The following is a 22,695-nucleotide window of genomic DNA, read 5'->3' as shown; positions in this document are numbered from 1 at the left end:
TATCGGAATAACTATTCAAATAATACGAGTAATCGAGAAGGATGATTGACACGAGAATATCGACGATTGACAAGCAATCTTTTATTTGTGCCTTTTGTATGTTCTAGGTAGTATTAATATATTGGCACATTTGATTTCGTTTGTTCTCATATGCATTTTCATTTTTCGTCATTTGAAGTTATGAAGTTATGAATTAATAAAGAGAAATGTACAAATGTAATTTGCCAATGGCAAAGCGCCTCGCACCCGGCCGTCGTTAACAATTATGAAAGGTGGGTTAATTGGAATTGGCACTAACCGTCAACTGGCTACCGCGATTTATCCTAAACTCGTATACAATTCGTATTATTCTCTCGACAAATATTTTCTCATTCGTATAATAGAAAAATACAAAATAATAATTCACGAGAATTACATTAAATTTAATTTAATGTAATGAAATTTTGTGTGCACATTGTTACTGTAACTTATAATGTCAAGTTAAATAATAACGCATTTTAAACAAGGCCGGAGCAACTTTGTCAAGCCACTAATTACTTCTAGTTGACCAAATGCATTTCGCGCAGTAGTGACCGACATTACGATGGGTCAGACGCTACGAGTGGAAACATAAACTCCGTTATCGGTATACGTAAAATTACATGGTACGGCAGAGAACGGCGGTAATAAACTGAAAAACTGGGATTGGACTGTATGCACGGAATTTTCCTTCTGCGACGGAAATCCCACGGTGACATAAATCCGGGGATGGGGAGGGAGAGGGATGATTGCGACTGCGATAGGCGAGTTACCAGCGTGAGCAGGAAGAGATGCATCCATGGAAACGGAATGGTAGACGTCTCGTGTTATGTGTCTTAGACGACTTCGATGTTGTCTTGAAACACAAAAAGCTGTCATGTCAAACGTTGTACGTGAAATTTTACGAGGTGTATACGCGGAACTACGAGCGGTAATGCTCGTAAAGCCATGTCGAATTAAAATCAGGCGCTATTTCATTTAAAAAGAGTATTTCCAGGCCAATGTTGAAGGGCCGACGTAAAATGTTTAACTACTCGCAGTGAAACGTTGTACGTGTTTAATACAATTTTCTTCCACAATAGAGATTTAAGAGATGTATATCTCAGACAAACATGTGTAAGTTATATAAAGTATGGAAATTTCAATAGATTGCAAGGTCCGACACGAAGAAGAGAAATATATGTATATGCGAGATAGACGTTTTAATGCTTGAGGGAACGGAGTCTGCAATTACAAATCTATCAAGTTTTTAACAAGCTCCTTGTAAGATTTCCTAACATGTAATAGCATAGTCTGTAAATTCCTCGTTTACATCCTCTTTAAAATAATAATTTTTCTTTTAGAAACGTATAATGGTTTTGTAAAGAGCCACTTGACAATGTATTATATGAAAATAAATTATGGTGCAAAATCTAAATTTTGTTAGAGTGCATCTAAAAATTTAGCTGGTCACCTAATTGAAAATTTAAAAAAAATTGATTTATTTATAGAGTGTCTCAAAATTACCGGATATCCTTTCACTGACAAATTCTGCGGAATATTTTAAGACGAAAATTCTTATACAAAAATGTCCGAGTTTATTTTTTTATTAAATATTTTTAAATAAAAATTATTTAAAATTGATGAATCTGTTTGCGAAAAATTTGCGCATTCAAGTGTTCTGTGTAGCAATGAAAATGCTCTTGTATATTGACTTAGTTGCATATTTTCGCATCTGTTCATGACACATTTCATGTGAGTTTTAATAGTTAGTTTGATTTAATTTATATTTCATAATATTATCATATTGACATTAAAATTTATGTATAATAAATTAAATAATTTTGAATAAATAAAGTAAAATTTACAGATAATTTCTTTATCATTATGCAAAATTATATCGATATCTAAAAATTGAGTGAATGTATAAAGGCACCTCCACTATTGTGCGATATGCCATGCCTGAGCGCACAAATTTTTCGCAAACTGATGGATCAAATTTTTAAAAAAATTCCCATTTTAAAAACTATTATTACCTCAATATTTTCACTATTCTTTTCACTCAATATTCTTAAAATATTCTATAGAATCTATTAATTCTATATAGAATCTATTAAGTAAAAGGACATTCGGCTTTTTTGACATTCTGTATATGTATTATTTTTTAAAAATTTTTTGCACGCACTTTTTACAAGATTTGTCACTCGTGAGACTTAAGCCCGTTACATTTAGCGCTAAAATCTGATATGAATGCGGAAACCGGGAATTCTGGAAACCATCATGCATCAAGAACGCTCTGTTCTTCCTCTCGCAACCCACTAGGGCATGCTAGTGTCGCTGGCGCCATATCGGGATACAAAGCTGTCGTCGCACAGCCAAGCTCACTTGGGATTTTATGACACGCACATATATGGAATCTCTGTACCAGCATATATCGCACTTTCCGTGGAACTTCCTAGGCAGTCTCCCAACAGTCGTCGCCGGCAAGTGCTTCCATATTTCGGTAGAACATTCGTTTCCGCGCGCTGTGACGCTGTCAAAGCACATCGTCAAGCACATCTCGTTAAGATTGAATTTCAATCAGTTTCCTCGTGAAACGATCGATGAGTAGAATTTCATGCGATTGCTTTGATTCACACACACACACACACACACACACACACGCACACGCACACGCACACACGTGTGCCAGAAAAATCTTTATATTTAAACAATTATAGTTTTACAATTTTTTTCTATCTTTTTCTCTCTCGGATCTCTTGTCTATTTTTGTTTTTTTTCATTCTCTTACTACGTTATGCTTTATCTGCATTAAAAAACATAAATGAGATTCGCATGTACTCTTTTTCTCTACATTTTTACCATGCTTATCTCGCTACATGAAAATTAACGTCCGATTAAATGCGCGATGATTTTATTTAGGGAACTTCCGCTTCTGTGAAAAACAAGCTGAAAATTCGCAGTGTTGACATTTAGATGGCTATAAGTTTTTATTAGTTCATCGGTATTTTAAAGGAAAAAAAAAAAAAAAAAAAAAATAGAAGCAATAGATCTGAGGCATAAGAGAATATCTTGCGTGTTAGAACAATATTCGCGCTCCTCTTTTTTTTTTTTTTTTTTTTATTCCGGCCAGCGAATAGAGCTTTGATATAAACGTTACGTATTGCGGGAACCGTGCCTGTACGGACTCACGGGGAGGATCCCACGAAATTAAATACGGGAGTATAAACGAGACAATAATTCGCAGGTTAACTGCGACGTTTCGGAGCGTGTATACAGCTATACATTCCGCTCACGCCCGCGCGTGAAAGCCCTCGTAACTTAGCGGCCTTCTCTCCGCGCGCGTGCACGTGCACGTGCACGTGCGTGTACACGTAACTTCCCCGTGGCACACGGAGAGAGGTGAGAAACACTTTATCATGGATATCCTCGTTTACTCCCACGGCCGAAAGTCTGCACCACCCACCCCTCCATCTCTCCCCCAAACCGATTACAGATCTTTACGACACTCCACGGAGCGGGTACGAGCTTGCGAGCTTGCGATATTCTCGCCGCGGAAAGCTTGATTGAAACCGCACCTCTATTTTTCCCGCTGTGTCAGATGATCCTCGATGATGCAAAGCTACTAAAAGAGAATACACGAAAAGTCCGAAATGCAACTCCGAAAAATGCAACACGTGTTTCCAACCGCGCTGAGGTTTTCCCGCTATATGAAAAGTATCCCGTTACTTGAATAACTATCGATTATTAAGAAATATTTATACAGCAGAAGTATTTTTACAGAAATATGTATATTATTATTATTATTTATATATTATGTTATTACATATGTGCATGTATATGTTGGGCACGCGCGCAAGAAACTTTGTAACAAGCGCAAACTTTGTAACAACGAAAAATTATTTGACATTCGAGTTTACGTTGTACTCGTGCATTTTTGTTACGCTGTTCTTGCCATTCCGAACTATCTGCGTCGTTTCTCTTAAAAATGTGGATCTATTTCCTCCGGATGGTCCTACAATCTCGTACGAGAAAGCGCTCTTATCCATCGGTTATGATGGGGATCCCGGGTATCTGAATTCCTTTAGGTTCGAGGCCATTTTCCAGGAGTGCCAAGTGTAGCGTAACCTACAAGGGATATCGCAAAGTATCTAATTTTTTTCGTTTTACGATTTCTGAGGTTTTACGATTACTCTTGTGGATGCTGCAAAAATATCATATTATTGCAACTTGCAAAATATTTGTTATCTATTGTTGTGTACGTCATTACGTTATTTATTTACGTTAGTAAGCTAAAAATGAGGAGAGCTTGTTTAATTAATTATCTGTTGGATTGAGTAAACGTATATACGTGCAGTTAAGAGGATAAGAAAAGTGTAGAAACATTTGTAAGGAATGTTGGATGTTGCAACGCAATCGGAAGACTCGTAGACAAACGATTCTTGAAAGGTAAGAAAGATGCTCGTAAAAGCCGCAATTAGCTTCACGAAACTTTCATTTATCTTTCTGCGAGATGCTGAAACAGATATTTTGCAATGCTACCTTCGCAAAAGTTTTTCTTTAAAGATATAATTACACTGGGAAACTAAATTAGATTGTACATCTTATTCCGCATTTTCTGATAGCTTTGCAAGTTTTAAGACATTTTCCTTGCATTTTATTGCGGTATACGTGAAAGGGATGAGATGAAAACTTGGATATATACCGCAAATCAATAAATTCCATTATAAGGCGCTTTCCTTTCAAACGTTCCTTTTAGAAGCAGATTATATTTTTTTCAAGCTTTATTAATTTTTAATAGTGATTTAACAAAAATATTAATAATATAATGATTTATTTCATTTGGAATTTTAATTGGATGAAATGCAATTTGAGGTTGCTTTGTCACACGTCGCCGCGAATGTACTCGTTACAATTTATATTGGAAATGCGAGCTCGCTCGTCAACAACGAAGAAACTTGCGAGAAATTGATTCTGTTCTTGTAGCAGAACAAGTCGTTTCCCGAAGCTCGGTGTTCGCGGTATTCTCACTTCCACGGTATTTGACTTTCGCTCACTTCATGTACGCCTATTTCTTCAATTTCCGCGAACGAAGACAAGTCAAGATTCCCGCGGGCGAGATGCCTATGGCGGAGATAGAGAGAGAGACTTGCAAATAGAATTTCACGTATCCGGGATGCGGGCCGAGCGACGAAGAGATGCAGCATGAAACGTGACGCGTTTGATCGAGTGCAACGCCTCGCGGGGCTTAGGCGATTGGGATGACAGGGGACGGGATTGGGGGATGACGAGCGAGGAGCGATAGGGGGGGGGGGGGGAGGGGGAAGGGCGGTAAGGATGCGCCGAATGTGCTGAACGCGCGAAGGAGCCGCTTCTCATTCGATATCCGTGGCTGATTTCGAGGTACCCATCCCGAGCGCCGTCCAACAATGGAGTCTCTTTTGTCGACGGGAAAGAGGATATCGCTGTTGAACGTCAATCGACTGGAAACGATCGATGCGTTTACTGGCTTAAGCGATTTCCCACTTTGTTCGAGCCGTGCCGTGCGCGCGATTTATATTCGCGACCGCGCGCACTCGCAATATTAATACGACTGTGACGATATTGCTATGATGATTTATTTTCAAGCTGTGCGAGCAGTATAAATACGCATTACGATTAGGCCAACTTTTCCTACTTATCCGGCTAATAGAATAATTTGTTCAATTATATAAATTAAACGTTGGCACATATTATATTATTTAACATTCTAAATGAGAGACCGTGATTTTTCGCTCGAATCGAGATTTATATCGCTGATTAATGTAAAAAATGTTAAATATAATATGAATCAGTAATTCAAATGTACCGATTTGTTAAAAATAATTTTTTAACGCGTCAGAAAAATTTTACATTAATAAATTGTTTATATAAATATAGTTAATATATATCATTATCGCTTTGTACAAATTATAATGATCGTATCAAATTGTATTAATGATGTGTAACGTAACAAATACTATTGTTCGTAACATGAATTGAAAATGATTTATAGAAAAGGAGATTAAGAAGTCTGTTATTGCTACAGGAATTATGTATGATAATAATATGACAAACCGCGATCATTTTCTTCGTAGAAACCGTTATTACTACGAGATTTATCATCGACAATGTTGGAAATTAAAAACACAAGTGCTCCGCATCTGAAAATGAGAATTTCGCCGGCTTTGCTGTTAAAATTGAGTACACAAACTAATGCGGAATGAGAGGAATGCAAATGCAAATAGCGTTGATTCAGCTTGGGCGTTTGCAAGCCTCTTTTGCTTTTCTAGTCAAAAGCTTATCCGATGTATGGTTAAGGCGCATCAGATACGAAATCAACGAAAATGTAAAAGGAAGCATGCGTTTTACACCGATAAAATGTTATTTTAGAGGAAATGAAAAACCAGATATACTCGAACCTTTTTAATTGGCATCACATATATTACATTTTGCTACGTTGACTAAAATATTCTTCAAATCAATTAATTTCATTATAAAGCACTTTTTTTCTTTGGAATTTTGAGAAATCATATATTTTCAAATTTTATTAACTTTTAACTAAAAAGTCACATCTTTAAATTATTTATTTTGATGTAAAATTTTTATAAAATTATTGCGATATTTTCGTATTTGATAATATGATAATTTATATATAAATGATATTTATTTATAACGAAAATTGAATATTGTATAATGTTTTGTATGGAATGTTAATATAATATTCTCTCATGGAATGAGGAGGATTGCTCAATTTATTTAAACTGCGAGATTTATTTACTGTATCATATTTATAATTATCAGATATGTCAGCTAAATAATAGATTTGGAAACTGATAAGCATTTCCTTAATGATATATGTCAAAATGAACATTAGAACGAACATTAATATTTGAGTCAGTATAAGAATTAAGGAAATTACATTTTTAGAAATAAATATTTCTGACTCTCTTCTATTTGTATGAAATGTTTATTTGAAACCTTTATTTTTCATTTTAATTTTATTAATTTTAGTAGGACGTGTATCTTTTTAATATGACGTATTATATCATCTTTGTGAATTTACGGTCAGATAATGCGACAGTCATTGGAAACAGAAAAATTAGATCTTTCTCTTATTCTCTTTATAAAAGAACGTTTGCTTTATTATTTTATCGTAGTACGTTCCTTTCCGCGCTATGTGAAATTTTTAGTTACGTATCATGTGACATTTGTCTTACATTTGTGAATTATTACATCGTTGAAGCAAACTTCAACGCAAAGATTATCGAGATATAAAATGAATGAAAATAAAGTACTAATTCCGACAGTATTTCTACATTATTCAGTAATGTAATATTATTTGTTATTCTTCATTCAGAATTTACAAAGCATTTATTTCGCACAAATGATAAAATTATACGGCAACAGAAATGTAAAGTTCTTATGTTGCTGATGTACGTTATATCATCAATAAATTTAATTAATGACATTATTTTATTATTTTATATTATTCTCGCAATTTCTGTCATGTAATTTGAATATATGTACATTCTTAACAGTTTCTTTTATATTATTCACAATTATGATCTGAGCTACAAATGATGAGGTCGGTATTGTTTTTTTTTTTTTTTTTTTAAAAGATTTTCTTTTGTTTGCTTGGCTTATTATTGTTATTTTTATTTTTTTAATTACATTATCCATCATTCTATTTTATGTAATTTTTATGTAAACTGTTTTATGTAATTTTCATGTAAACTGTTACGACATACGATTTTCATGTTAACTGTTACAACATCTGTTATTTTTGTATACTTTTTCCTATTTTTGCTTTATTTTTGTCGGCGAAAAAATATACGCTTATAGAAATACATGTAAATAGATTAAATTTTATATTTCTTCTGACACAAATGCCTTCAATTCGATATGGTAACTGATTATGAAGGGATCTCATCCACAAGTATACATGTTCGCTTCAATACACCAGGAAGGATAAATCGGAAATTTAGCAAACAGTACATTTCATGAGCGGTGCGTGTGCTGGCAGCTGTTGAATTGAAATTATTCACAGATGGTAATCATAGTAATGGCCGTTATTGAATGGCACTTCTCGTAATCGCTTCATTAGCACGCAACGCGATCGTAATGTATACAATGTACTTATTTTCGGCTGCGGTGTAATGCGCTAATTGCGAACGAATACTTTGAATTAATATATGATAATTATTCCACGGAATAGCGAAAGCATACAGTATTTATATAGTAAAACTAATTTACGAAGACGTTTGTATATTGAAATGTATTCATACATAAATACGTCGTGAGATATAGAATAGCTAACAGAACAAACGGCAAACGGAATAAATATTAAACACGCGTACGCGGATTTTGATGAAAATACATACATACAGAAAACGCGCGAGCACTCGTGAATATCGCAAAAGAAACGAAGAAAGCCGCTTTATTTACCGTTTCCATAAACCGCGACGCGTCTCTATGTACTACCTCTGTGTACTCGCAGCGCAGTGTATGTTTGTGTATTAACTGAGTCCGGAAGTTGCAATCCTGCATCACTGGAATTCATTTTGCTGCGTGCTTCGGGTGAGTGTACACCTCGTGGGCGTTTAGCTTGCGAACATTCCCCACCTTAATCGTATTACCGTATTTTCCTGACATATCTTCTATATACATATTATCGGTTTCGCGTAATCATCCCTGTGTGGTCTGCAGATCAAGAACTCGATTCGACCGCGCTACCGATCGTACCCCCCGCACCCCCGGCACCATCTTTGTTCCGCAAACAATTGCATAATCCGCTATCGAAGTTAACTTTATTAGCGGGATGGGATATATCCAATATCTGCTGCTTACGAAGCATAATGGTATTTTGATTTTGCACTTTGTTAGTAACATTCGTATATATATATATATATATATATACGCTTATATATACACTTTTGACATAACATGCCGTTTGTTTGCAGTACAATCATTAATGATTCATTTGACGATCGTTTTAATGTTTTTTTTCTGTTGTAGGTGTAAAGAGCCTGGTAGATACTTGAAGGACCTTCCGCCTACAGCGGTAATTATCTGCTTCCACAACGAGGCCTGGTCTGTGCTGTTGCGTACAGTGCATTCCGTGCTAGACAGATCGCCGGAACATCTCATACAAGAAATCATTTTGGTCGATGATTTCTCCGATATGCGTAAGTTTTTTTTCTTTCTCCCCATTGATAATGCCATACCGGAAGAATTAAATTGCCGCTACCTTTAAAATCGAAATCGAAATTGAATTTCGCAATAACGCATAATAGACTTCATTTTATTCGCGGGTATTAATTCCAATTCTATTCTATCGGTAGTGAAAAATTGCGAGGAATGAACGTCCCGTACGAACGTTTCCTCCGTGAAAATTGATACATAAATTGCATCCCCTAATACGTAACATGTTTAAAAATATTTCTTCCGTATAAAACGAAAATTGGACGAATTACTCCTGCGTTATCGCTGGAGAACCGCACGTGTATTCTGGATTCAAAACGAAATATCTTGTATGCGCGATCGAAGTGGAATAGCATATCGTTTCCGTGGCGTCGTAAATCTCCTCGTGCAGTTCTCATCGCCGAGCGATGAAAAATCCTCGATAGAACGCCGGGAGGGGAACTCGTATAAGCACAGAACGCGAGCGGAAACCGCGAGCCATTATATTCGCGTACTTGCTCGTGCAACCGAGTCTCTCCATTCAGAATGGTGATTCGTTATCGCGACAGTGTTTCGCGTAGTTTCGCGATAGATCGATTAATTGCGATCCATCTCTCTCCACTGTGCCGCCGCGACATGAATAGAAGAGAAACTCTCTCGACCTGCTTTACAGACGCCCTGAAAATTACGAGAGGCTCATACAAACTCCTGCTTGCTCGGTGGCCCTTCATAGGTTTCCCCTCGTTCTCTCTGCTTGTTCCCACCAAAATCTAATTTCCTAAAAATTGATTGTCGCGTCGTTACATTATATTGAGATTTTATAACTTTGCTTTCAAAAAGGAAATTTTTTTATTGTTATATTTTTTTACGATAAGAACCGTTTTAACCGAAAGATCTTCGTCGAAATGTATATATTTTTACCGAAAATCCATTCCGTCGTTCGTTTGTTACAGTTTTATCTTTATTAAATTGAAAATGAAAAACGGCGTTTATGATAATTTATCTTGCATTTCATATTTATCAGAATACATGTTTTTTGCCTAAAGGCATGTACGTAAAGTTGATAGAAGTATATCAAACACGCAATTTCGCAAATATGGGCGGAGCAAATATGTACGCTCGTACGCATTGTTTGGATGCAAAAAGGCAATTATAGCTTCAACATACCTGTATATTTTTGAATAAACTGACGTTCATACAACGGCTACTAAATCGAAATCTAAATTACAAACCCAGTAGAATTGAAATCACTATCGATAAAAAAAAAATATATGGTTAAACTATTTACAAGCCGGAGTTATATTTCAAAAATATGCACTGTAAATATATATATATATATATATATATATATATATATATATATAAAATACAATTTTAAAACAGACAGAATTTTGCGATAACATTTCCACGCTGAAAATATCATATTACTTTCCGGTTTAATTGTCACATTATTGGGTGAGGGCAATCGTGTGGAATCCTACCACATAATATAGGTGAGCGAACATAAAAATCCCGAGAGAAAGGGTGTCTGGGATTAAGCTGGGTTCAAGCAAACAGTATAGTCAGGATAGTTGCTGCAATCCTTATTAAAAGCTCAAGATAAGTCCTCGTCCCGGCCGGAAGTTAAACCTATAAACATAATCACTTGCTTCAGCGATCTCCTAGCCAGCTTTGTGTGTGCTATTAACAGACAATTGATTGCTTTATCACGAAGAGAGATTATAACATTGCATAACTGTGCTCGTTTTTTCTCTTTTTTTCTTTCACAGCGTGAAGATAATTTAAAAATGTAAAACAAATTACGAGTGTTTTTAATTTGAAATAGCGACTTGTATAATTTAGAGAAGAATTTTAATATCTATAATTAGGAGAAACGTTCGTTAGCAAATTAGTATTATATTTCGTTTATCTATTAATTGCAGAAAAAGCACTGCAGAAGCTTCTGCAAAATATCCTTTTTATAATGTAGATACTTTTTGCCTTAGTTTTAAACCTAATAAGTACTACAGTAAAAAAAAAGAGGAAAATCTAATTCTAGAGAAGTCAAGTAAATTTTCGAGCATCTTGAAGTTTTATATCAATATTTTTCATCGCAGAAAAGTAGACTAAAGTGATATTCTTAATTAAAGGGAAGACTTTTGCTGTATATTACATTTTCTGTAATAATATTTTTGAATAATAAAATAGTTGAAATCAAGCGTATGTAACGATGAGATACGATTGGTTCGTATTTAAGATTGAAGCTAGTTATTGCACCCGTGCAAATACGTGTGATTTATTGTGCAATGAATATATCAATGAATAACTTACTTATAAAGATAGAAATTTGTAAGTAACGTTTTACTTTATTATATATTTATTTAAAATATGGACAATAAAGCATATAATTAATTGTGATTAATAACTGTAATTATGGTTGTGTATGAAGATTACGCAGGTGCAATCGCTTATTTATTTTCATTACGTTTTCATTAATTTAACATGAGGCTATATAGCTGATTTATATTACAATCAGAATGATAGATGATATTACTCAGCGGGCAATATCTTTGGTGCCTAATAATTTTTGTCTTTTTTTTATATTTATAAATTCAAGACATAATGGCTTATGGTATCGCCAGCCACATGCCATTATTTTTTACAGACTTGCAACGCTCAAAGCCATTACTATAAAATTTTTCCTTTAATAAAGCAATAATAAAATATCGATATCGATTATGCTCCTTCTGCCCACGAGAAATTCTTATTACGAATAATATTATTACCTCAGCCAGGGTTCGAACCTGAAACATCCCGACTATTTGTGCCGGGTGTTTTTATCAATTTGATCACTGAGGTGTGATGAATATTTATCGCAATAACCGTGGGGCCTTCTATTATTTTTCGTTATCAACATTTTATTACGGTCTATCTGTCTTCTTTCAACGACATAGATTATACTACAATATTATGATCATTTTTTTGAATTTATTCTACAAATTTAATTTTTTCATTCGTCGAAACATGCAGAGAGCGGATTAAATTCAATGATTAATAAATCCCACAAGAAAGTTGTAACGAACGTTACAGCGTAGACAGCGTAGACTTTAGCTTCCCTCGGTAAAACGCACGCACGATAATTAGCTTTTATACGGGGGATTGGCGACGAGAGTTACAGAGTTAATTATGAGCGCTCTCGACGGCGACAGAGACTGGTGGCTCTTTGAACGTTTCCATTATCTACGCCTCATAATGCACTCGGCAAAGTCATAATGAAATTTGCAATAATGGCCATGGCCATGGTGTATGCGTGCCTCTGTGTTTGAGGAATTCATTAGAAATTAATTCGGTTCGGAATCCGGCGCGTGCACGCGCCGAATTGCGTGTGCATTAAATGTCTGACCTCTGACCTACCTCTTACGGTCCATCTCGGTTCATACGGTCTTCTCGTGCTCGAGTGCAGCTAACGAGAGAGAGAGAGCTACGTTTCTCGCACGCTTCTCGCCTTCAAAGCTTCAACGTGCTATTTCGAGAGGAACATTTTCTCGACTCGTGACTAACAGTGAGATCCGTATTGCGATCCCCGTATTTTTCCTACGGCGATCAGCGCGAGGAACACGAGGAAATTCTTTTTGCGAATCGATGCGGAATATGGAATTGAAGATCAGGGGCAGGATAGAAACGAGAGTACACGACGTGTACGACGATTTTCTGTTAAAGCTCATCGAGCGTTACAGCCCGACCAAAGGGTGCATAAAATCAACGCCGGCGCGGCGTCTCGACCGGTAATCATTGCGCCTGCACGAAACACGCTGATCCGTGGAATCCCATTATACTATCCATAGTTAACCGAGCTTACAGGGCAGAGGTTTAGGATTAGTGGCGCAGTCCCTCATAAAGCCATCCTAACGGAGAATAAATCACGAATATCTGCTAATTGCTACCCAATCGTATCATAACTATGGGTGGGATACGTGTCGTAAATTTACATCTCACCTCACGATTGTCAGGAATAACAAGAGAATAACAGATCGAGACTTCTAAATATTTGTTCAAGTGGTATTAAAGTCTTCCCGTGGCCTTGTCGACCATCATTTCTTTTTATCAAGATTTACGTGTGTTGTTTGAATGAGATTAAAAAAAATTGCCCTGACGATAAATTTCTTTTTTCTTTTAGTAGTATTATTAAGTAGTAATATTAATACTTATTACAATTTGAAGAAAATCTCTTACCTTATTATTCTCCTGATAAATATGCCTTCAAATATTTGCAAACTACGTCCCCTTTTTGTATCTCGATCGTTACTTAGGATACTTTAACCGTGGACTCAGAATTAGTCTGGCATACATAATCTTTATTAGAATATAAACAGTGATCGTGACTATTTTTTTTATCAGGTCAACGATAAAATGTTAATAACCTGGATGTATATATATAAAAGGGAAATGCCAATCTACAGCATTATCGTCGTTTTTATGTAATATACGATTAAATTAATTGTGGTTGGAGAATGAATCTACGATGGGAAAGGTGATTGTTGTTGCCGTAATACTGCTGCACGTTGCGAATGACACCGTAAATAACCCATAAGCTGACATTAAGGACGTAATCGACGTTAGAGAAACCTAAAGAAACGATTATATTCGTGTGGCTGTGTTGTTGCAATATCCTTCGCCGAAGCATAAATCCTGCGGGTAACTTTATTCCAAATCGGTGGAGACCTAGCAAAAAAAAAACGGTATTGAGACAAAACCTTGCAGCTTCTACGGGAGATTAATATTCGAGTAAACCCTGATATTAAAGACGACAAGTTCCGTCAATAACGCTGCATCATGTATTACGAGATTATGCCATGAATTATGCGACCGTTTAATATTAAACACCAACATTTTCCAGTAAAATATGTAAAATATTTTAAAATTTAGATAAAATAATGTGAAAAATGCCATATTTATTTAATTAATAGTAACAAAGAAAATCTAATTTATGAGAAAGTAGATATGTTAAAAATTAATTAAATTAATTAAAAATAAAGTATATAATATACAATGGTATAATATTTTCTAAGTATTTATACATTAAAGACGTTATATATGTCGTCATTGTACTTTACTTATTTTCAAGGCGTGAATTGATAGATAAAAAAAAAAATCACTCATTTCGCAGCTCATCTGAAGCGTCAGTTGGAGGATTACATGATGAATTATCCGAAGGTGAGAATTATCAGGGCGAGCAAACGAGAGGGTCTTATCAGGGCGCGCTTGTTAGGCGCTGCGGCGGCCAAGGCTCCGGTACTCACGTATTTGGATAGCCACTGCGAGTGCACGGAGGGCTGGCTGGAACCTCTTTTGGATCGGATCGCACGCGATCCGACGACGGTAGTTTGTCCGGTGATCGATGTTATAGACGACACCACCCTGGAATACCACTGGCGCGACTCGGGCGGTGTAAATGTCGGTGGATTCGATTGGAATCTCCAGGTAAACGAAATCTTCACGCTGAGAACGTGAAGCCTGAGCGGGAAAAGAGGATAGAGAACGTGTCTGTCTCGACGGAATGCAATTGATTTTCGCACGCGATTTCAGCACGACAGCGAGTAGCGAGTAGTTAATTATTTCCGCGAAAATTAGTATTGCCGTAATTTAGAAGGTTATCTCACGAGTCTGTATTTATTTAGAAAAGAAATGTTTCACATATACAATTTTTTTTTTTTTTTTTTTTTTTTTCTGACAAACGCGTTGATCAGAAACGCGTGAAATTAAAAGAAATCATTAAAGAATTAAAGAAAATGATTAGCATATCGTGATCTTTTCTGCTGTTATTTTGTATGTAAAGTTATATCGACTTATTTATTTTATTGTGATAAAAAGGATCACGCAGAAATTCATCCGCAAGCAGGTTTCTGACATATATTAACGTTTGTTGTTAACAAGTTCAATTGGCACGCGGTGCCAGAGAGGGAGAAAAAGAGGCATAAAAATCCGGCCGAACCCGTTTGGTCGCCAACGATGGCTGGTGGGCTTTTTTCGATAGATCGAGCCTTCTTCGAACGAATTGGCACGTACGACAGCGGCTTCGACATTTGGGGCGGCGAAAACCTTGAATTATCATTTAAAACCTGGATGTGCGGAGGTAAGTCCAACGAGAATAATGTTAAACAATGAAAAAAATCTTGTTTCTCCAATCTCAGAGATTGAGTGTCCAAACTACCGCATCCTCTATCCAGATACGATGTTCAATTTTGGTTGTTATTTAGTCTAAATCTATAGATCTGATATGGACATTTTATTACAAGAACATACATTACTGGACGTACAAAATAAATTGACGTTTTAAAGACGTGTTTATTTTTGATAAAAATATTTGGCTCGCTTATGCCTTTATTTATATGTTGTGACATTATATTATGTCTACTCATCGATGAAGATCTGACTTGAGAAGAGCGAAAGTACATTCCATATGTATCTAGATTTAGACTCTGCGCTTATAAATATTAAATTTTGGAAATAAAAATTAGGAATAGAGTAACATAAAATGGACGTAAGTAAATATGAAATATAGCTGTATCTTATACTTGTATTTATTATGCGGTACGTTTAATCTTTATTCCTAATTTTTATTTTCAATTTAATATTCCTGTTCCTACATAATTCCTATTTCTATTCCTCCAACTCCTATTTCCTTCTTAGGTTTATTAGTGTTGCTTGCACTTTTTTCACTTTTTGCACATAGCTTAGCTTCTTGAACTGAGCTTATTGATGACATTCGATAAAAGCTAGCACTTGCTAAGTAATAAATGATCAGTATTTAGTTTCAAGATTTCTAAATTTTTACAAGAATTGCACCAATTAATGATTTAACCAAATGATTTCAATGATTTAACGCACATATATTATTTATTATTTTTAATTTGTTTATAATTACAATGATTGATAATAATAAATTGCAAACAAATTAATTCCTCAATTTGCTCATTAAAAATGAGCAACATTCAAATTATTTATTTATTGACAAAGATTCTTTTTATATCCTAAAAATCGTACATCCAATTTTAGTCCAAAATCTTAAATCGAATATTTTTAGAAATTTTAGAATGTCCGAAAGTAACACTGAATATTTTTAAAATGCCCTAAAAATATCCAGAAAGTCCTAAAAATGACTCTAATGTGGACGTTTTAAATACATACATAACATTCAATATATACGTTTTTAATATATGTTTAAAACATATACATTTTTAATGTATTATCTGGATACCTTATATTATCTGGATAGTTAATATGAAAAAATTTTACATCTATTTTTATTTTACTTTTTATGCGGAAAGCGAATTGTTTCTCTTTTATATATTTAATTTTCGTTTTTCTCCATTTCTATAACCGCGTATATTAATGTTTTTATAAAAATATATATAATATTTGTTACTCTGCTCATGCTACCTTGCATTTGCATGGAAATCTCTCGGAATTAGCCGACGACAGGTGAACGTAATAAACCAAGTCAAAAATGTTAATCCAATAACTCGACTCGTTTCGCAGGCACCCTGGAAATCGTGCCGTGCTCGCACGTGGGTCACATCTTCAGGAAACGTTCGCCTTACAAGTGGCGCAGCGGCGTGAACGTGCTCAAGAGGAATAGCATAAGACTGAGCGAAGTGTGGCTGGACGAGTACGCCAAGTACTATTATCAGAGGATAGGTCACGACAAGGTGAGTACTTTGTGCATCGTCGCATGCATAACTTTGCTTTCGTCCACGACCCTTCGTGAAAATGCAACGAGGCAACAATTAAAACGACATTGGGAGATCAATCACAAAACTCGCGGATCTAGAAATAAAATCAGAGAAAAGAATTTTATGTATACAAAGATCGAATAAAAATAAAAATAATAGTATAAAAACGTTACGATGTTCATTTAACAAACAAAATAGAAAAATGTCATTGATATAGAAATGCGGAAAAATGATTGCAAAGAAAAATCTATGTTCAAAGTTCACATCGAGTTTTGACACACGTGTACAAATAGATAATTAATAATAATGTATCTTAGGCGAGTTAAAGATCTCGTTTCTTCACCATGGCATGTTGGTAACCCATCGACTATGTTTCTTTAATCCAAGTTGCTCGTAAACATTGGCCGAGTAGGTCGGTTGGTATGGGATGAAAAGGATAACGGTAAAGGTGGCCGATGATGGAGAGGATCGTAGACCAAGACTCGTCGTAAAAAAGGGCCATAAACGTGCCAAGTGCTCTTAAGGTTCGCGCCCATGTCCTCGCTCTCTTGAAGGACGTTTCTTTCGTCCCCCTCTATAACGATCTGTCATTTATCCTTGATGCTTGTCCGCCCCTGCTCTCCTGCCGAGATCCAATCGGCGAGATAAATCGAAGCGTAGAGAATAAATCGCTTCCGTAAGCACGTCGCTCTATGTAATGATCGAATCTATCGAGGATGTCGTTCTCATGGATAGCTTTATAATATAATGAGATAAATTATAACTGTCTGTTGCCCCTATCCTTAAGCGCGAGTAAACTTTCGCAGTAGTAATATCAACGATTGGGTTAGACATAGGATTCCAAGACTGTCCGGATGAAATACAATAATATTTTAATATGCAAGAAATTATTTATAGAGAGACGAGACTTTTTCTATTATTATTTCTTTTGCTCCGCCGTTTAGTTTAAAAATACAATAAAATACAATAAAAATTCTTAGCGAACATTTTAAATTCTGAAAGTCATGAAAATTCTACAAATTATGATTTTATTCCATTTTGATCTTTATTTTTCATCATATTTTCTTAGTTATCCTTTTCATTTCAATATCTGTACGTTTTTCATATTTTTTATCTTTGCCTCCTTATATGCGCATTTCCTATTGCACATTGAACTTTTGCAGGGGAACTACGGTGACGTATCAGAGCGAAAGGCCCTTAGAAAGAAACTGGGGTGCAAGTCGTTCAAGTGGTACCTGGACAACGTTTACCCGGAACTCTTCATTCCGGGCGAGGCGGTTGCCTCAGGAGAGGTAAGACTACTTCACATTCTCCTCTTGAACGCTTCTTTTAGCAGTTGCTGACGTTCCGGCTCGAGAAATACCACCAACCGGAATCAAAGAAGGGGAAGCGGAAACGACGAGGGAACGACCGGTTCCTTCTTTAACGACGTTGCCGCGGCTTTGATCCATCAAGGTGTCAGATTACGACATTCGAAGGCTCTTCGTGAGAGAAAATGTAGTCAGTTAGATAGATAGTCACAAAAAAAAAAAGGTCAGATTATTCGTCTTTTGTATTGTTTCCTTTGTAAGACACGAGTATTTCTTTATCATGATATCTGCTGCTAATAGCATCTTTTGACACGACGAAAAAGTAAGTACTTCTTTTTACATCGTTACACTTCCTTAGTTAGCCTTTTCAACGGTTAAAAATTAAGCAATTTAGGTAAACTAAACTTGAGAGTTGTAAAGCGATAAAAGTCTTGCTCTTTGGTTAATGATATGCATTTCCTCGGGCTTGGATATTAGCAGCAAGAGACGTTGATCGATGTCAACGAGCTCGCATCACTGGAAACATGAAACAATGCGAATCGTGATCGAGACAATCGCAATTGGATCATGGATGAAGGCTTGTCCGACATCTAATCGGAAATCGATTGCCACAAATCGTTATTGCGGATTCTTAAGCTACGCTTAAAACAGTCGGTTTTACCGATGCAACTTGATTACAAAGCAAACCTTCTCAGAGTAAAGGTTGTCTTTCGCTTCTCTATAAAAGCAATCCGGAAATTTTTCTTCGAACATCTTCATTTTGCACCTGATCCTCATCTCTCTTGATATGAAATATAATTTTTCTCTAAAAAAAAAAAAATAGGTTTTTAACTATATTCAAAAGTGAAGCAAACACAGAGAATCAAATCAGGCATTTGTTGTATATTTTTGTTAACAAAAATAATTATATCTCTGTTATTTTTAATTAAAATATTCACTAGCCATCGCGATAATTTTGTTTCTTAAAACAGAAGGAAAAATATTAATATTACAATTCCGTAATCCAATTGCATCTCGATCTTTCTCAAACGTAGCTGGCAAACGCAAAAGTGAAGGCAAGAACAATAACTAAGACATCTAGTTGCAACTTTATTGATCAATTAACCAGACCATCCATTATAGCCGCGTTGTTATGCTGTCACGTCAGATTTTTTTCACGACATTGTCAATTGTCACGCTTCATATTCCGAGACCCATCGCACACACACACACACACACACGCTAAAAAAGAGGAGGAAGGGAACGTATGAATGGGAAGAAAGAAAAACGGGAATGTAGCAAACGCGGTTATATCTTGACGCGCGCAAAATTTCAGGCGGACTCTGGCACTTTTTTTTTCTCGTAGCCCTCGTTTTCGCTACGGAAAAAAAAAAACGTGCGCATAAAAATCAGACAGACGCGTCGAACGACAGACTCGTCAAAGCTACACGCGCGGTACACGCGAGCCATCCGGCAGCGCGAACCCGTCACGACTGATAGTGCATTAATATCGCTCGGGCGCGCGATTCATGGTGCACGATCAATCACGCCGAGATTTATTTCCGTCGTGTCGTGCCTCCCTCTCCTTTCCAACCACCTCCTCCTCTCCTTCCTTTCGCTGTCTTCTTGGTGCATTCGTAATTGCGAAATGATTGGATCGAATCTCGTCGGGGTGCCTGTCCGGTAACGATATTGTCATTGCCGTTTATACGCATAGAAATGCGTTTCCACACCGGTTATCTTCGTTGACGAGATGTACGTATGGGAAAAGCGGGAAAAATGCGGGACACGGATATTTCTGTCTATTGTTTTTTATCAAGCTTATTCTGTGAAAACTTTTATAATAAAAACTTGTATATCGCGTAATCGAGCTCTTCTCTCATTGTGCAGATGTAGAAATTTATTCGCGATACGGCGCCATTTATCCACGCGTGATTTATTCACGGCTGTTTCCAGTCCCAGTAACCGCTTCCACGCGTTTAATCAATCTTTTATCGGCGTCTCGTCGCCGCCGATATTGTTGACGTGTTTTATTAATCAATTCATTTCGATATGTACGCGCGCGATCCGTTCGGGGCGCACGGACCGTTGGTTATTTCACAATTTATTTTCACCGCGTTAGCCACCCGCCGGCCATCGTCGCTCCGCCGTTTCCGCTGCATTCGTAATTGCGAAATGATTGCAAATATTGTTGGGGATAAATCCGTCTTTCTAGCTTGTGTACCTTGCGTTTCCACGCGGATCGTTACACATTACTCTCTTCACAAGCGGCGTGCCGCCTCCGTGACAAAGTCATGGTACGTAGGCACCGGTATTAACGACGTTGCACCAACGGATAAATTGCAGCGTCACGCGACGCGAATATTTCATACTTCATCATTCTTCCTCTCTCACTTTCCTTCCAATTTCCTTTTGTTCCTTTAATTTTATCACATAAGCCAACAGTGCATTAACCCGGCGTTTAACACAATGTTCAACGCAGTCGCGAAGAAAGTAAAACGCTTGTAACGTAAAGCCTTTTTTCCCGTCACTCGGGAAACTCGATGCGAACTTTAAGTAGGACGCGTCACTTAGAAATCCATAAATAATGTCAGATTTAAATTTATACACGTTGTTTGTTTATTACGATCGAGCGATGTGTGTTTTCTTATCAAAGTCTAATTTTTCGTTGGGTCAATTATATCTCTGATATCATCTTTCTCACTTTCGCTTAATCGCGCGTTGCTATTTATATCATCGTATTATTTCACCGTTCCGTTACGCAAAGAAATTTCGCGATACGACATTCGGTTCGGCCGATTAATCGCATTATTGAATAATGCATTCCATCATCCGTCCCCGGCTGTTTCCAATCCCGTGTAGAGACTCGTAGCGTTTCTCCGGCGGAGGTTAAACCTCGGCTTGCATTACAGGCGTCACAGTGTCACGCGACTCAAATATTTCGTGCTCGTGCCCGTCCCCGTCCCCGTCCCCGTCCCCGTCCCCCTTTCCCTCATTTATCTCTGTCTACCCTCTGCGCGCGCTCTTTCTCACCTCTCAGCCGTCTCTTTTTCACGCCCGTGCACGGTCTCGGCCCCCCCCCCCGTCTCGTTATCTTCACACTTCACTTGAATTTCTCGCGTATCAGGATCATCTTCGTCCTTCGCGCTTATCTCCGCGTATACCGTATAAGATAACCAGGCGCAGTAAAGTTCGCTGTACCGGAAATTCTGGGTAAGTTTCGACCGCGCGTCTCTCGTTGCTCCGTTATCGAGGAAATATTTTAGCTTTTAATAATACCAGAAACTACTAGAGCGATGTGTCGCCCCGGATAGACGCTTTGTTAGATAATGCTTGATATATCGGACGAAGAAAATGCAAAATGATGAACAATTTACGAAATAATTATTGACAATTTTTATTTGAGAGACAAATATTAACTTCTGTCACGTAAAAGTAATATATGTATATGTATATATATATATATATATATATATATATATATATATATATATATTATAATGAATGAAATTTTAGATGCATGTCGCGCGCACACATTAATTCTTTATCCGTTCCAAAAATATTCGTCTATTCAAAAAAAAAAAAAAAAAAAAAAAACATTGACGTATATGGTTGACCTTTTTGATAAGTTGATTTTCATATTTAACATATTTTTGTGCAAAAAGCACGATTTTACACTTTTGTTATTCCAAATTATATAATATTGCGAAATGAGAAGTAAACATCACGTCGCCTCGATATGTAATTTTTAATATTTAACCTGTTAAAGAATTAGCTCGCACATCTCCTGTGTCTCGTCTGCTTATGCATTACGGTGTATTTGTTGAGAGAAACGGAACAGCATTGAAATAGATGCTCGGCATAACGTTTCGTGCGGGCATATTCACGGGCAACACAAATTGTAGTACCCTGTCGCGTTGTCCGCGAGACAAAAGCCGCGTGGTCATGGTACACCACGGTTCTGGCGAATCACAATTTCACGGCGCCGCCGACATGACACACGGTATGTACACGTGCGTTCCACCGTGCGAAGGCAATATTCCGATCGAACATGATAATAAAAAGCAACGGAATCCGAAATAGTTCGGGAGCTTGGGTACCATCGACCCTCCTCCCCTCTTCTTTTTACTTGGTTCTCTACCACCCTTGCCTGTCGCTTGCTGCGATCCACTCACGTTTTCCCCGGGATAAGGCAAGGAATGCATTTTACTCTTTCCCCCCCCCCCCCCCCCTCCCCTCCCCCTCTCTCTTCCTTTTTCTCCCTTCCACCTTCTTTTCTTTCTCTGTCCAAGCGCACTGACACCGGTATTCACGAGTGGGCGGAATAGGAAAACTAAAAGGAAGCATCGCGGAAAAAGCGACGGAAAAAGGAGGAATGTATAAAGGATGGGCGCGCATTTTCGCGAAGTAGCATTTACGTGGCCGCGCACTTTGGAATGCGGCACGCACCACACACGAAATAACAATTTCGCCGCTTAAGTTGCACGTCGGCGTGT

The 22,695-nt window shown here is 36.9% G+C and overlaps 1 protein-coding gene across 12 annotated transcripts in view; it reads left to right on the top strand.

The window, feature by feature from the left end:
- The window catches only part of Pgant9 (polypeptide N-acetylgalactosaminyltransferase 9), a 207,311-nt gene that overhangs the window by 174,140 nt on the left and 10,476 nt on the right, over positions 1–22,695 (top strand). For all 12 annotated transcript variants that reach the window (XM_089076845.1, XM_089076843.1, XM_089076841.1 and 9 more), the window contains 5 exons: positions 9,034–9,203; positions 14,345–14,658; positions 15,112–15,310; positions 16,717–16,886; positions 18,074–18,202. In XM_089076845.1, the coding sequence (XP_088932971.1) occupies positions 9,034–9,203; positions 14,345–14,658; positions 15,112–15,310; positions 16,717–16,886; positions 18,074–18,202 (982 nt within the window). The remainder of the gene's footprint in view (positions 1–9,033; positions 9,204–14,344; positions 14,659–15,111; positions 15,311–16,716; positions 16,887–18,073; positions 18,203–22,695) is intronic.

Source organism: Pogonomyrmex barbatus, unplaced genomic scaffold (assembly GCF_055798465.1).
Source record: "Pogonomyrmex barbatus isolate J1 unplaced genomic scaffold, ASM5579846v1 scaffold2, whole genome shotgun sequence".
NCBI classification, from domain to species: domain Eukaryota; kingdom Metazoa; phylum Arthropoda; class Insecta; order Hymenoptera; family Formicidae; genus Pogonomyrmex; species Pogonomyrmex barbatus.
The sequence above is the reverse complement of the archived record's forward strand: the minus strand, read 5'-3'. Positions and strand labels throughout refer to the sequence as shown.